Consider the following 13575-nt stretch of genomic DNA (forward strand, 5'->3'; position numbering starts at 1 on the left):
GTCATATTATCTTGGGAAACCTTCATTCTGTTGCTCAGAATCCCTCATGATAAACTTTTTTATTTCACATTTCAGCTTCTTGTATCCTAGTCTGCAGCAGACTTGCCAAATAGTTCTTACTTTTTTTTTTTGACCATTTTAAGGAGTTTGCTAGCCAGAATGCAAGAAAATCCATTTCATTTACTGGTCCTCAATCAAAATCATTCTTAGAAGGGCCACAGTCTTTCTAAAGCCCATCATATGGAGCAAGGTCATTTCCTCCTGATTTGAAGAAAAACAGGTGTTTTTTTTTTAATGAGGTATAATTGACATATAACATTATATTAGTTTCAAGTGGATAACAATTTGATATTGTATATATTGCAAAATAATCACAGCAATAAGTCTAGTTAACATCTATCATCATATGTAGTTACAACTTTTTTCTCTTGTGATGAGGAATTTTAGGTTCTACTCTCTGAACAGTTTTGAAATATGTGATACAATATTGTTAATTATAATCACTATACTACATGTTACATCTCCATGATTGATTTATTTTGTAACTGGAAGTTTATACCTTTTGACCCCCCCCCCCCCCACCCTTCACCCATTTCACCTAAACCCCACCCTCTGCCTCTGGCAATCACCAATCATTTCCTGTCTATGAGCTTGGTTGCTGTTGCTGTTTTTTACTTATCTATCATCTATCTATCTATCTATCTATCTATTATCTATCTATATTTATTTATTTTATTTATTGCTTTTATTTATTCATTCACCCATTTGTTTGTTCATTCTCTCATTCAGATAAGCTTCACGCCCAGCGTGGAGCTCAATGCAGAGCTTGAATTCATGACCCTGAGATCAAGACCTAGCTGAGATCAAGACTTGGAGGCTTAACTGACTGAGCCACCCTAGGCGCCCCTTGTTGCTGTTTTTAGATTTCCACATGTAAATGAGATAATATGGTATTTGTCTTTCTCTGACTTATTTCACTTAGCATAGTACCCTCAAGGTGTATCCATGTTACTACAGGTGGCAGGATTTCCTTCTTTTTTATGGCTGAATAGTGTGTGTGTGTGTGTGTGTGTGTGTGTGTGTGTGTGTGTGTGTGTGTGATTTTCTTTATTCATTCATCCATCCATGTGTACATGGGCTGTTCCTGTATCTTGGCTATTGTAAATAATGCTGGAGTGAACATAGGGGTACCTGTGTCTTTTCGAATTAGTATTTTCATTTTTTTTTTTTTTTTGGACAAATACCCAGAAGTGGAATTGCTGGATTATATCATAGTTCTATTTTTAAATTTTTGAGGAACCACTATACTATTTTCCATAGTGGCTGCACCAACTTATGTTCCTACAACAGTGCATGAGGGTTCCCTTTCTTCCACATCCTCTCTAACACTTGTTATTCTTGTGTTTTTGATAATATAATAGCCATTCTAAGAGGTATGAGGTGATATTTCATTGTGATTTTGATTTGCATTTCCCTGATGATGAGTGATGTTGAACGTTTTTTCATGTACCTGTATGTACATCTGTTTGTCTTATTTGAAAAAAATAAGAACTTCTGCCCATTTTTAAATTGGATTTTTTCCCCTGCTATTGAACTGTATGAGTTCTTTTTATATTTTGGATATTAACTCTTTATCCGATATGTGATTTTCAGGATTTTTCTCCATATCAGTAGGGTGCCTTTTCATTTTGTCAATGATTTTCTTTACCAAACAAGAAGCTTTTTAGTTTTATGTAGAAGGATTTTTTTTTCTATTCCATTTTGTCTTATTTCAGCCCTGTCCCTGTGTCCTAGAAGTTGATGACTATTTAACATACAACCCAAAGCACTCCTGAAATTGATCTTAACATTCAAAAGTAGCCCATTTCTTTCTCTCTATATTAAGTTAAAAGAAAAAAAATTAAAAAATTAGTGGGTTTAGTTCATCACAGGAAAAGCAACAGGAGACAATGTTAGGGGTCTGACCAAACCCACGAAACAGCAGATAATATTCCTATTAGAAAAGGGTGACTCCTAAAGGAATATAAATAGATACCCCCAAAAGTATATATATATTTCACTTGAATGTGAAAAGCTGGTCTTCTCTCTCTTCTCCCCTCCCTCCTACACATTTGACACTACATTTCATTCCTTTAAGGGAAAAATAAATGTAGAAAAGCTATGAACTCTTATTAATTCAGATTCTACTAGTGTGTGGTTTCTATTTAGGCAAGTGCTAAAGTTCTTTTTTTATACTTAGCAAATCCCTTTGCTAAGATGTGAGACCAAATTTAGGCAAGAGTAATTCAGTAAGACTTTCTGGAAGAGAAATAGCTATTTCAGTATTCACTTGGATTCTTAAATTAGTAGTAGATACAGAGTGACAGAGGTGAAGGAAAAGCTTTAACAAGTTAGGTATAAGAGCCCACAGCAGTTGGCATAGACTGAGCAGTAGCTTTGTGGAAGCATGTTGAAGTTAGAGAGGGCTGGGCAGAGGGCATGAGGTGATATTGGGTGTGGATACTGGCTGGAGTGGGAGATGTAGCAGCCTCTTGTGTCTTTGCTCTGTCCCTTCTGCCTTCGCCCTGGCTCAGGCACACATCACCTCACCTGTCCTATTGCAAGTAGCCTGTTGTTACTCCTGAGCCTATTTGTGCTCATTCTTCCCTGTACATCCCTTCACATGCTACCAGAATAACTTTTTCTAACATGCTTAACAGATTTTTCATGCTTTGGCAACATTCAGTTTTGAATCCCCTTATGTTTAGTATGTAGCAGGTAATTAATAAATGTTTGCTGAATTTGAAAGAATTTTGGAAGTATCTGTGTATTTATGGGAAGTATCTATGGCCTTGTTTCAAAAGGGAGCAGAAAAAAAATCTTTATAGTAAAAGAAGAATTTGGTCTTTTTTTTTTAATCACCCTAATATAAATAGTCCCGATTTTTAAACATAAGGAATAAATCAGAAATTCCAAATAAAAAGGTCAAGATTAATATTGTATGAAGTTTTGTTTGTTGTCAAATACAGTTTAAATGGTGACTTGAAATGCAAACAGCAAAAATAAACTACTCTTGCATTCTAACAAACAGGTGCCTTATTTGAAAGATTTGGTGCTATGCTGAATTCTGTGATGAGCACTCTAACTAAGAGCCATGTGGTCTTTAAGGCTACTTCTACCTAGGAGCTACAACTAGAAGATTTTTCATTCTGTATTGTGTCTGGTAATATCGCTGTTAGAAATAAAGGTCTGACAAGTCAGAGGCCTCTTAGTTTTTTTTTCCAGGAATTTACTCCTGAGAAATAAAAGACTAGGAATCTAGTCCTGACTTGTAATTCTTCTAGAATACTTTGTTAACCATCGTTTCATTTACCTTAGTCAAGTCATTTTGCCTCTCAGAGCATTGATTTCTCTCAGTCTGTGCTAGTTCTTATTTAGTTTAGAAGTAAACAACATTTATTAGAATAGCACTTATTAGAACAGTAAACTTAGAGCAGGAGAACTGACTGGAATAGTAAAGAGGACGATTTGTCATGCAGGGTTTTGGTTTTTCCCTTCTCCCTTTTGTCTTTCTTTGACCAGTTGCCAAGTTGTTATATCAAGATATCACAAGCTGTTGCCCACAGCTGAGTCATTTGCCATCTCCTTTATGAGATACATTTTAATGACAAGTATTAATTATAGAATGGAGAGATTATTTAATTTCTTTGAGTCCTTTTTTCTTGATTTTTTTCTGGTCACTTCTCTTTGGACCAGTGTACCAGTGTTTATTTTAGTGGTTGTTTTACAGATGGGAGTTTAAACTGTTAGAACAAAGTAGACCTCTAAATGATAAAGTATATTTTTTTTCCCTTTGTTAAATAGATTTCATCATAGTATGTTTTTGATGTTAAACGTATGTATGGCTTCAGTGGTAACTGTGGACAGTTTTGTTAAAACACTTCTGATAGGTTAAAAATTGTAGTCTTTTAAAGCTTTAAAATATGAGGTAATATTACGTTCACTTATTTCATGTGTTTGTACACTATGTAATATACAGCTAAAATTCTCTTGACATTTGTAAGGAGGAGAAGTGACTTCTTATAAGGGCTGGTGATTAAAGGAAGGCTTTGAGTTTGGTCTTGAAAGATCAAAGAGGGGATTTGAGTTAGGTCTTGAAAGATGAAAACAATCTGGTCGTTTAGAGATGGGAAGAAAACCTATCCTATGGGGAAAAGAGGTTGAGCACAGACACAGGAGTGTATCCATAGTTAACTTAATTTCCAGTACATATTTGAGAGAACCTTTTCAAGGTATTCATGTGCTGCCCACCTCCTTCAGTTAGAGAAGCAGTAGTAGAGCGTATTTGAAAAGGGGGTTGAGCAAGAGACAGAGAATAGTTTGAGAAAGATACATTGGGACTGGGTTATGGATCCTGACTTCTAGATCAACGAGTTTGGACGTTAGACTTTATTCTCTAGGCAGTGCAGAACTACTGAAAGCAACATAAACTTTTGTTTTAGGAACAAAGTGGGAAAATGAGGCTGGGTTTTGGATAACTATTTCAGAAGATTTTTAAGTTTCAGGGAAAAGTGAAGACACACATATTAGAGTACCTTACTACCAATAAAGATGGAGGGGCAGGGAGGGATGTAAAGCATAGTGAAGGTAGAATAGATAAGCTCTGACTTTTATTTATTTTGGTAGAGTACATCATTCAGTTGAACCTGCCTTCTCAGCTGCCTGCCTTAATTATGTTAGCTGGCTGAATTAATTCTTAAATCCCTTCAACCTTTGAAATTCTATATTCTTTGATCCTTGAATATTTGTAAAGGTATACCCTAGCTTAGAGAAATAATGAAAAACATTTAAAATCTAAAGGAAATATATCCTACTGGGGACTAAATACTTCTCTATCTACTTTAAGCTCTTTCACTATGTTAAAGAAAGAAAAACATCTTTTTAGATTATTGACCATTTTCTTTCATTGCATACTAACAATAAATTTATAGTTTGGAAGTGCTGAAGAAACTGATGAACACAGAGAAAACTGTTAAAAGCCTAAAAAAGTGTAAAACGTGAACAATGTTTTTAAAAGTTGTAAAAAGGTACCAATATAGGGATAGTTCCCAATTCATTTTGTGAAGCCAGCATTACCCTAATACCAAAACCAGACAAAGATAGTACAAGACAACTGCAGACCAGTATTGCTCAGCAAAAATACTAGAAAGCTGAATCTAGCAAAATATAAAAAGGATTATACACTCTGACCAAATGAGATTTATTCCAGGGATGCAAGATTGGCTCAGTATATAAAAATCAGTTGATATAATAATGGTTACTAGAAAAAAAGATGAAACCCACATGAGCATCTCAGTTAACAGAAAAAGCATTTGACAGAATTTGACACCATTTCATGATAAAAACACTTGACAAACTAGGAATAGAAGGGATCTTCTTCAGCCGGATATAAGGCATTTGTGAAAAGTCCACAACTAACATTATACTTAATGGTGAGAAACTAAAAGCTTTCTCTTAAATTTAGGAACAAGACAAGGTTGTCTGCTCTTACTACTTCTTTTCAACATTATAGTAGAGGTTTTAGCCAGGGAAAATAGACAAGGAAAATAAATAAGAGACATCCAGATAAGAAAGAAGAGAAAAAGTAAAACTATTTATTTTCATGGATGACATGATTTTGTATATAGGAAATCCTAAGGAATCCATAAAAAAGCTATTAGAACTTAAAAAGTTTGGCAAGGTTACAAGATGTAAGTTCAGTGTACAGTAACCAATTGTGTTTCTATGTGCTATCAATGGATAATCTGCAAATGAAATTTTAAAAATGAGAATCCTACTTCTAATAGTTGCAAAAAGAATAAAACACTAAGGGGTATAAATTTAATAAAAGTAATGCAAAATTTGTGTATTTAAAATTATAGAAATTTGCTAAAAGAAATTAAAGAAAATTAAATGGAAAGACAGTCTATAGCATAGGTCAAAAGATGTAATAGTATTATTGTTAAGATTCCAGTACTCTACAGATTCACCCCAGTCTCTCTCAAAATATCAGCTGACAAACTGATCCTAAAATTCATATGGGAAATGCAAGGGGCCCAGAATAGTCAGAACAAATTAGAAAAGGATGAATAAAGTAGAACATACACTTCCTGATTTTACTTTCCACAGAGGTATAATAATCAAGATGGTGTAATACCAGCAACAAGATAGGCTTTTAGCTCAATGGAATAGAATTGAGGGTCCAGAAATAAACCTTTAAACTTATGGTCAGTTGATTTTCTACAAGGATATCGAGGCAGTTCAGTGGGAGATGGAAGTTTTTTCAACAGATAGTGTTGGGACAACTGGATATCCAACATGAAAAATGAAGTTGGGTCTCTACTTCACACCATATACAAAAGTTAACTCAAAATGGATTAAAAATCTAAATGTAGTAGCTAACACTGTAAAAATCTTAGAAGAAAACATAGGAATAAATTTTTTGACCTTAGATTGGATAATGATTTGTTACATATAACACTAAAAGCACAAGCAATGAAAGGAAAAAGTAGATAAGTTGGATTTTATCAAAATTAAAAACTTTTGTGCTTCAAAAGACACCATCAACTAAAGGGAAAGACAGCCCACAGAATGGGAGAAAATACTTGCAAAGTATATATCTGATAAAGAACTTCTGTCCAGAATATATAAAGAATTCTTATAGCGTAATAATAAAAAGACAAGTAACTGAGTTATAAAATGGGCAAAGGATCTGAATAGATAGAAAATGTACAAATTACCAATTTGTATATGACAAGATGCTCAATATCAGTCACTAGGGAAATGCAAATCAAAACCACAGTGAGATACCATTCAGTACCCACCAGGACAGCTAAAATTAAAAAAAAAAAAGATGGACAATAATGGTACTCTCAAACTTTGCTGGTAGGAATGTAAAATAGTGCAGTTGCTTTGGAAAACAGGGAGCTTCTCAGGCATGAAACAGAATTATCATGAGACCCAGAAATGCCATTCATAGATGTATTACCCACAAAAATTGAAAATAAATGTAGACACAAAAACTTATATACAAATGTTTATTAATCCTAATAACCTAAAAGTAGAAACAACACAGATGTCCATCAACTGATGAATGAATAAAGAAACTGTGGTATATCCATACAATAGAATATTATTTGGCAATAAAAAAGAATGAAGTTCTGATACATGCCACAATGTGGGTAAACATTGAAATCATTGTGCTAAGTGAAAAAAGCCAGATACAAATGCCACATATTATAGGATTCCATTTTTATGACATGTTCAGATTCACACAAATCCAGAGAAAGAATGAAGATTGGTAGTTATGAGGGGCTGAGGAGATAAGGCAATAGGGAGTGACAGCTGATATATATGGGTCTGTTTGGGGCGGTGGTGAAATGTTCTGGAATTAGAGAGTGGTAATAGTATAATTTTGGGAGCATATTACAAACCACTGAATCTTAAAAGAGGGAAAAATGTCAATATGCACCTGAGGAAAAGGAATCTTACTGTTTTTAACTATCTTTGTTTTCAAAGTCAGGATTTGAAGAGATGCTCCCTCTTCAGATTTCACCAAGCCACATTCTCTTAGTCTTGTCTTATGAAGGTGTTATAAATACTGCTATCACAGAGAAGTGCTTCTTGGATTCCATCCATACCTTATTCAAATTTAATTTTAAAAATATATTTCTAATTGTTTAAAAAATGGAATATTAAACAGTATATACTCTCAGATGTATTACTGATTGTATATTTTGCATACTGGGGGATACCATATGTTAACACATTTCTTTTTTTTTTTTTTTTAACATTTATTTATTTTTGAGACAGAGAGAGACAGGGCATGAACAGGGGAGGGTCATAGAGAGAGGGAGACACAGAATCTGAAACAGGCTCCAGGCTCTGAGCCGGCAGCACAGAGCCTGACGCGGGGCTTGAACTCACGGACCGTGAGATCATGACCTGAGCCGAAGTCATACGCTTAACTGACTGAGCCACCCAGGTGCCCCAACACATTTCTAAGTTAAGTTCATTTTGTACATGCCTTAGAATCAAGTCTTTCATGTTCAGTGTAAATATTCAGACATTTATCTAACATTTCACCAAATAGGAAGGTTGTAATTCACAGTGCTTTAAAAACAACAGCACAACAGGGGCGCCTGGGTGGCTCAGTCGGTTGAACATCTGATTTTGGCTCAGGTCATGATCTCATGGTCTGTGAGTTCGAGCCCCATGTCGGGCTCTGTGCTGACAGCTCAGAGTCTGGAGCCTGCTTCGGATTCTGTGTGTGTCTCTCTCTCTGCCCCTCCCCTGCTCATGCTCGCGCGCGCTCTCTCTCTCTCTCTCTCTGTCAAAAGTAAATAAACATTAAAAAAATGACAACAACAACACAACAAATGTCCTCTTGAATAAAGTTGTTAAAGTGAGTACACTGCATTTCTACTGTAGATGAGGATTTTCTTGATACAAAGTAACCAAAACCAAGTTTGGAAGAAAATTGGATAGTGGGGTTGATGTAACTGTAACTGGTCTCCATAAACTCTCAGTTAAAATTTTTCTTCATCAGAATGTTTTCATTGTTCTCAATGACTGCTATTTTAGTAAGAAAATGTAAATTTGGTTCACTGTAGTAAAAATATACTAATTATTGTTTTCACTGCTTCATATATTGGGGTTCTATGTAACACACCGTTTAAATTTTATGTGGCTGGGATCCTGGAAAATTTTCTTAACACATGAAGTATCCTATTCCATTTTGACTTTAGTCTCATTGTCCAGGGATGTTCTGGAGGCATTTCCCACCCCCCCAGAGAAATCTAATAGTGAAGGGGAGCCTTCCAGCCAAAAAAGTATTTTCTGACTTTAGATAGATCATATCTTTGTTCTGAGGCTCTGTCTCAGAGATTGCACTGCACAGATACTTTTGGCTGGATCGTAAGGCTGTTTGTTTTTATGCCCAATATAAATATTTTAGTTACTACTTCATAAATGGTATCACATAAAAATGATAGGTATTTTATTTTAGTCTCTTTTTGCATGTGCAGCGACTGAGTTTTCTGTGTGGGACCTTATCAAAAGGAGGGTGAAATATGGCATGTGTCATTAGATTGCCTCTTTCTATACTAAAACCTTTGTGGTTACTTTCATGTAAGCTAAATGGAAGGGACCATTGGCAAAGTTACAAGAAGGATGTGTTGCAGAGTGGTTGAGGGCAGGAGACAGTGAAAGAATCAAATAAGGATTATTGAGTACCTAATATGTGTGGATATTTATCATTACATATTCTAACCTATTGTTCAAAACAAGTTATGTGTCCCTTCTGTTCTACTCGTAGGTGATCATGGAGGAAGCACTTTACTCCCACCAAATGTCACAAATGAATTTCCAGAATATGGGACCATGGAGGATAGTGGAGAAGGCCTAAGAACTTCTCTTGGGTTTGATACAGAGTCTCTGCCAGGCTGCCCACAAGGGCAGCTGGGGGTCCAGCTTCTTCATGGCCACCAGTCTGGGCTTGAGAGTGTTACCGAAGGACCAAAAGATGTCAGAGAGTCCCTCTCTCAAAGTCACCTCAAGGAACAAAGTTTACAACCCATTGACTCCTTGATTTCAACCCTGAAAGCCACAGAGGCCAGAAAAGCTTCAGGAACATTACAGGCTACAAAGGTACTGGACAAAGATGCTATTTCTAGTTTTTCAGTTCAGCAGGTGGATAAAGAGCTGGACACTGTCCCTCATAAAACAAAGAGACAGGGAGCCAAAAAATTATTTCCTGCTGGCCAAGAAAAAGCACCAGATATACCTCTTTCAGCTGAAGTTACGACTGAGGAGAACTTTTATTTGAGCATCCAGAAGGATCAGACTGTACTCTTAACCGGAGAAGCTCAGGCACAGCTTTCCAAGATAACTAATAATGGTAGAAAAGGGGCTGTCCATGTGCAGGAGCCAGCTTGTTCTATATCCTCCCTGGGGAGCCCAGCAGTGACGCATACCTCTGCAGGCAGTGTTGCTCTTTTGAGAGAGAAGAGGTCTGATCAAGGTAGCTCCACAGGACGCCCAGGCCGGGTCAAACACGTGGAATTTCAAGGGGTGGAAATATTGTGGACAGGAGGGGAGAAAAGAGAGATACAGCATCCTGTGGATTTTGAGATATCATTGGAAAGGAGCACCCCTCCTGAAAACAGAGAACTTTCCAGAGTGCCAACCCATCTCATTTCATGTGCTGGTTTGTATAATTCAGTTGGTTTAACTGAGAGTGTTTGGGATGAAACCTGGAGATCATCAGAGAAGCTGGGCACCAGCTCAGGGATGTTTTCCCCTCTGCCTCTTGTTGAGAGTGGAGAGGATGAAATCTTCCTAAAGGAAAACAAAGGACATCTTGAGAAGAAACCTGAACTGGAGAGAGACAAGGAAAGGTGAGCTCCCATAGTCATCCTGCTGTCTGTGATGCCTTGTACACATTATAAGAGATCTTTATCCTGTGCTTGGCCATGAGTACTCAACATAATATCCTGGGTCCTTGTTATTATAGAATGGAAGAGAATTTATTATAAGCCAGATTCCTTCTAAGTCTCTAAGATATAAAAGTGATCTTGTTATAAAGCTGTGCATTAGGCATAAACTGGGGAGGCAGAGTTACAGAGAGGCTGTGAACACCATACTCATGTGGATCCATTTCTGACGTTTTTTATGTTTGACAGGTTTCAACTTTTCCAACATTAAGGTAACTAAAATACCCCACAGTTATCTTTAATGATATGAAAAGGTTTGGACTCTTGACATATCCTATAATCACTATATCCTTCCTATCTTAGGCACTTCTTCTGTGTGCAACACCAGTGCCTATATACAAGCCGCATACATGTGTGAACGCAGAGGTTTGGGTTTGGGTTGCCTCAGTTTTCTAGGTTTAGAAAGGAGGTCAGGAGGTCAGAAGTAGACTTTCGAATTCAGTTGTTCTGTGGCATTCACATGAGAATCCCTTCTTACAAGTAGCATATGTTTTGATTTTGGGCCTGATAAATCAGCTTAGCATGATATGGTATCTCCTGATCTTGCCATACATTTCTGACATCCATATCAGCTTAGAGCCTGGATAAATGGAAGACATAACTCATCTTTGTTCACTTCTTTTCATTGCTGTCTTGACCATACAGTGCTCCTTCTGGCAAAGTCATTTGTCATGTACTCTCATTTCCAACTTGTACCATCTTTTCATCCATCAGTCCTCATAGCATCACATTTTTTAGTTTATGTGGGAGAACATCTGTGTCAAGGCTGAAGGGTTTTTTTTTGTTTGTTTGTTTGTTTGGTGTAAGGAAATACATTTTCCTCTGTAGTTAATTAACAAATCCACCTAGAGTGATGCTCCTCTAGGAAGGTTATCAGGACTCCTCCTCTCCACTTCTTCCTCCCCAACCCCCCTAACACACAAAATCTCTAGATGTCCCTCAAAAGCAGCCTTGATATGCGGCACATGGCTCAATAGTTATAGTCCCACTGAAATATACACTTTTGCTATTGTGCATATTATTAATTTATTCCACCCTTCCCCTCTCCCTTCTTCCACAAATAGTTTTTGACTGTCTGTGATGTTCTTGATCCTGCTAAATACTGGACATAAAAGAATGTTCAAAATAGATAATAACTTGTGATCATTTCCCTCATGGCGTTTACTGCTAAAGATAAACACTGACTACATAAACATGTTAATAATTATAGGATCACAAATTGTGGTAGGTTCTGGGAAGGAAAATAACAGAGACATACTAGAAAAAAATAAATTCGGTTGATGGCTTAGAGAAGGCCTTTCTGTAGAAATGATAAGTAGGCTGAGACTTGAGAAATGAATATGAGTTAATCAGGCAGAAAATGGGGAAGAATATTCCAGGGAGGAAGGGAACAAAATGTGCAAAGGAGCTGCTGGATTGCCTAGCTATGTGCGCTTCCTAAAGTTGTGTGAAATGAAGTCTTTATGGAAAGTTAGAAGATTTGAAACTCAATAGTGTGGTTGGTGCATAAGGAGCTGTAGGGTTGGGAAATGAGCATGGAGAGGTAGGGAGGAGCTTCCCATTTTATTCCATGGGCAGTGAGAAGCCATTAAGAGATATAAACCCAGAATACTATTTGGTATGTGGTAGACCTTTATAATTTAAAAACAGCAAAGACAACTGTATTGTTGATTGTGAATCCTCATAATAGATTTATGTGAGGTAGTTTTCTATTTTTATTCTTATTTATAGGAATTTGAGGCTTAGAGAGATTAAGTAAGGTTTTCTAAAGTGATATAGCTGGTAATTGGCACATCCAACATTCAGCCCCAGGTTTTTCTAACTCTTGAGCTTTGCTGTTATGGAGTTTAAAAAAATTTACTTAATTATCCTAATATTCATTTTTAATATTTGAACACAGTGCTGCATACTAATTAATTGTTTATAGGTTTTCACTGTTTTGGTTAGCCTTTCAATAAACATGTTTGTTGGCTTTTAAAAAAATTGTTTTTGTTTTTAAAGGTCATTCGCTGCCTGTCGAATTTTGGGTCTGAAAACTCTCTGCAGTGCTGCCTTGTTGTCGGCAGGGGGCGGCCCTTGGATTCTAATCTTCTCATCCTCTTGAGGGCAGTTGGTCTTGTTTAAATCAGAATGTATTAATAAACCGATGAAAGTTTAGTGTATTTTTACTCCATTAAGTTTACACAGTATATTTATCTGTGTTCTGTTAAAATTAAGGATGACAGTGGCTGTTAACAATTTGAATTTGTGGAGTTTAGTTGGCTAAAATGAGAATTTAATATTTCATTCAAATATAGTCACATACTAGGAAATTAGTTTGAAACTACAGAAATTATTTAGACAGCACATGTATGCTAAGAGGTTCTTCAACCCGAATACGTTTCTGTGATAGCTTCCTTTTCAAATATATTAAGACATAACCCAAAGAACAAAATTGTTAGCTTTACAGAATATTATCTTTCTTATATGGTTATATGGTTGAAAGGGAAAAAGTAAAAAGAATATTAACCTAATATTGAAATTCTTTATTCTTATTTTCTTTCCAGGATTCTTGAGCAAGAGGAGCACTTTAGGGGAGGAGATGATGATGTCCTTGGGCCTGCCTATACAGAGGACTCCACTGATGTGTACAGCTCCCAGTTTGAAACCATTTTGGACAACACTTCCTTATACTACAGTGCTGAGTCCTTGGAGACATTATATTCAGAACCTGATAGCTATTTTAGCTTTGAAATGCCTCTCACTCCAATGATACAGCAGCGCATTAAAGAAGGCAGTCAGTTTCTGGAGAGGACAACAGTGGCAGGACAGCAAGACGTCCTGAGTGTCTCAGCAGATGGTGGAATAGTGATGGGTTATTCTAGTGGGATCACCAACGGGCTGAATGACACCAGTGACTCCATCTACACGAAAGGCACACCAGAGATTGCTTTCTGGGGAAGGTACTAATTCTATCCTCATTAATTTCATGCGGTGGTTTTTGTATCACTTTCTCCTTGGGAAATCTGAGAGTGGAATATATCTGAGGAGCATTTGGCCAGTTTCTGTGGATATAAGTGAATTC

General features: G+C 36.6%; 1 protein-coding gene across 19 annotated transcripts in view; it reads left to right on the forward strand.

Moving 5' to 3' along the window:
- PSD3 (pleckstrin and Sec7 domain containing 3) overlaps positions 1-13575 on the forward strand; it is an 812606-nt gene that overhangs the window by 337345 nt on the left and 461686 nt on the right. For 18 of the 19 annotated variants that reach the window (XR_013555055.2, XR_013555056.2, XR_013555057.2 and 15 more), the window contains 2 exons: positions 9335-10415; positions 13058-13453. Coding sequence is in view for 15 of the 19 variants with exons in the window: in XM_078445466.2 (XP_078301592.2) it covers positions 9335-10415; positions 13058-13453 (1477 nt within the window). In the remaining 4 variants the exon portion in view is untranslated. Of the gene's footprint in view, positions 1-858; positions 951-9334; positions 10416-13057; positions 13454-13575 lie in introns of those variants that run through there. The other variant, XM_078445476.2, reaches the window with a different exon arrangement.

Source organism: Panthera onca, chromosome B1 (assembly GCF_046562875.1).
Source record: "Panthera onca isolate mPanOnc1 chromosome B1, mPanOnc1 haplotype 2, whole genome shotgun sequence".
Classification (NCBI taxonomy): domain Eukaryota; kingdom Metazoa; phylum Chordata; class Mammalia; order Carnivora; family Felidae; genus Panthera; species Panthera onca.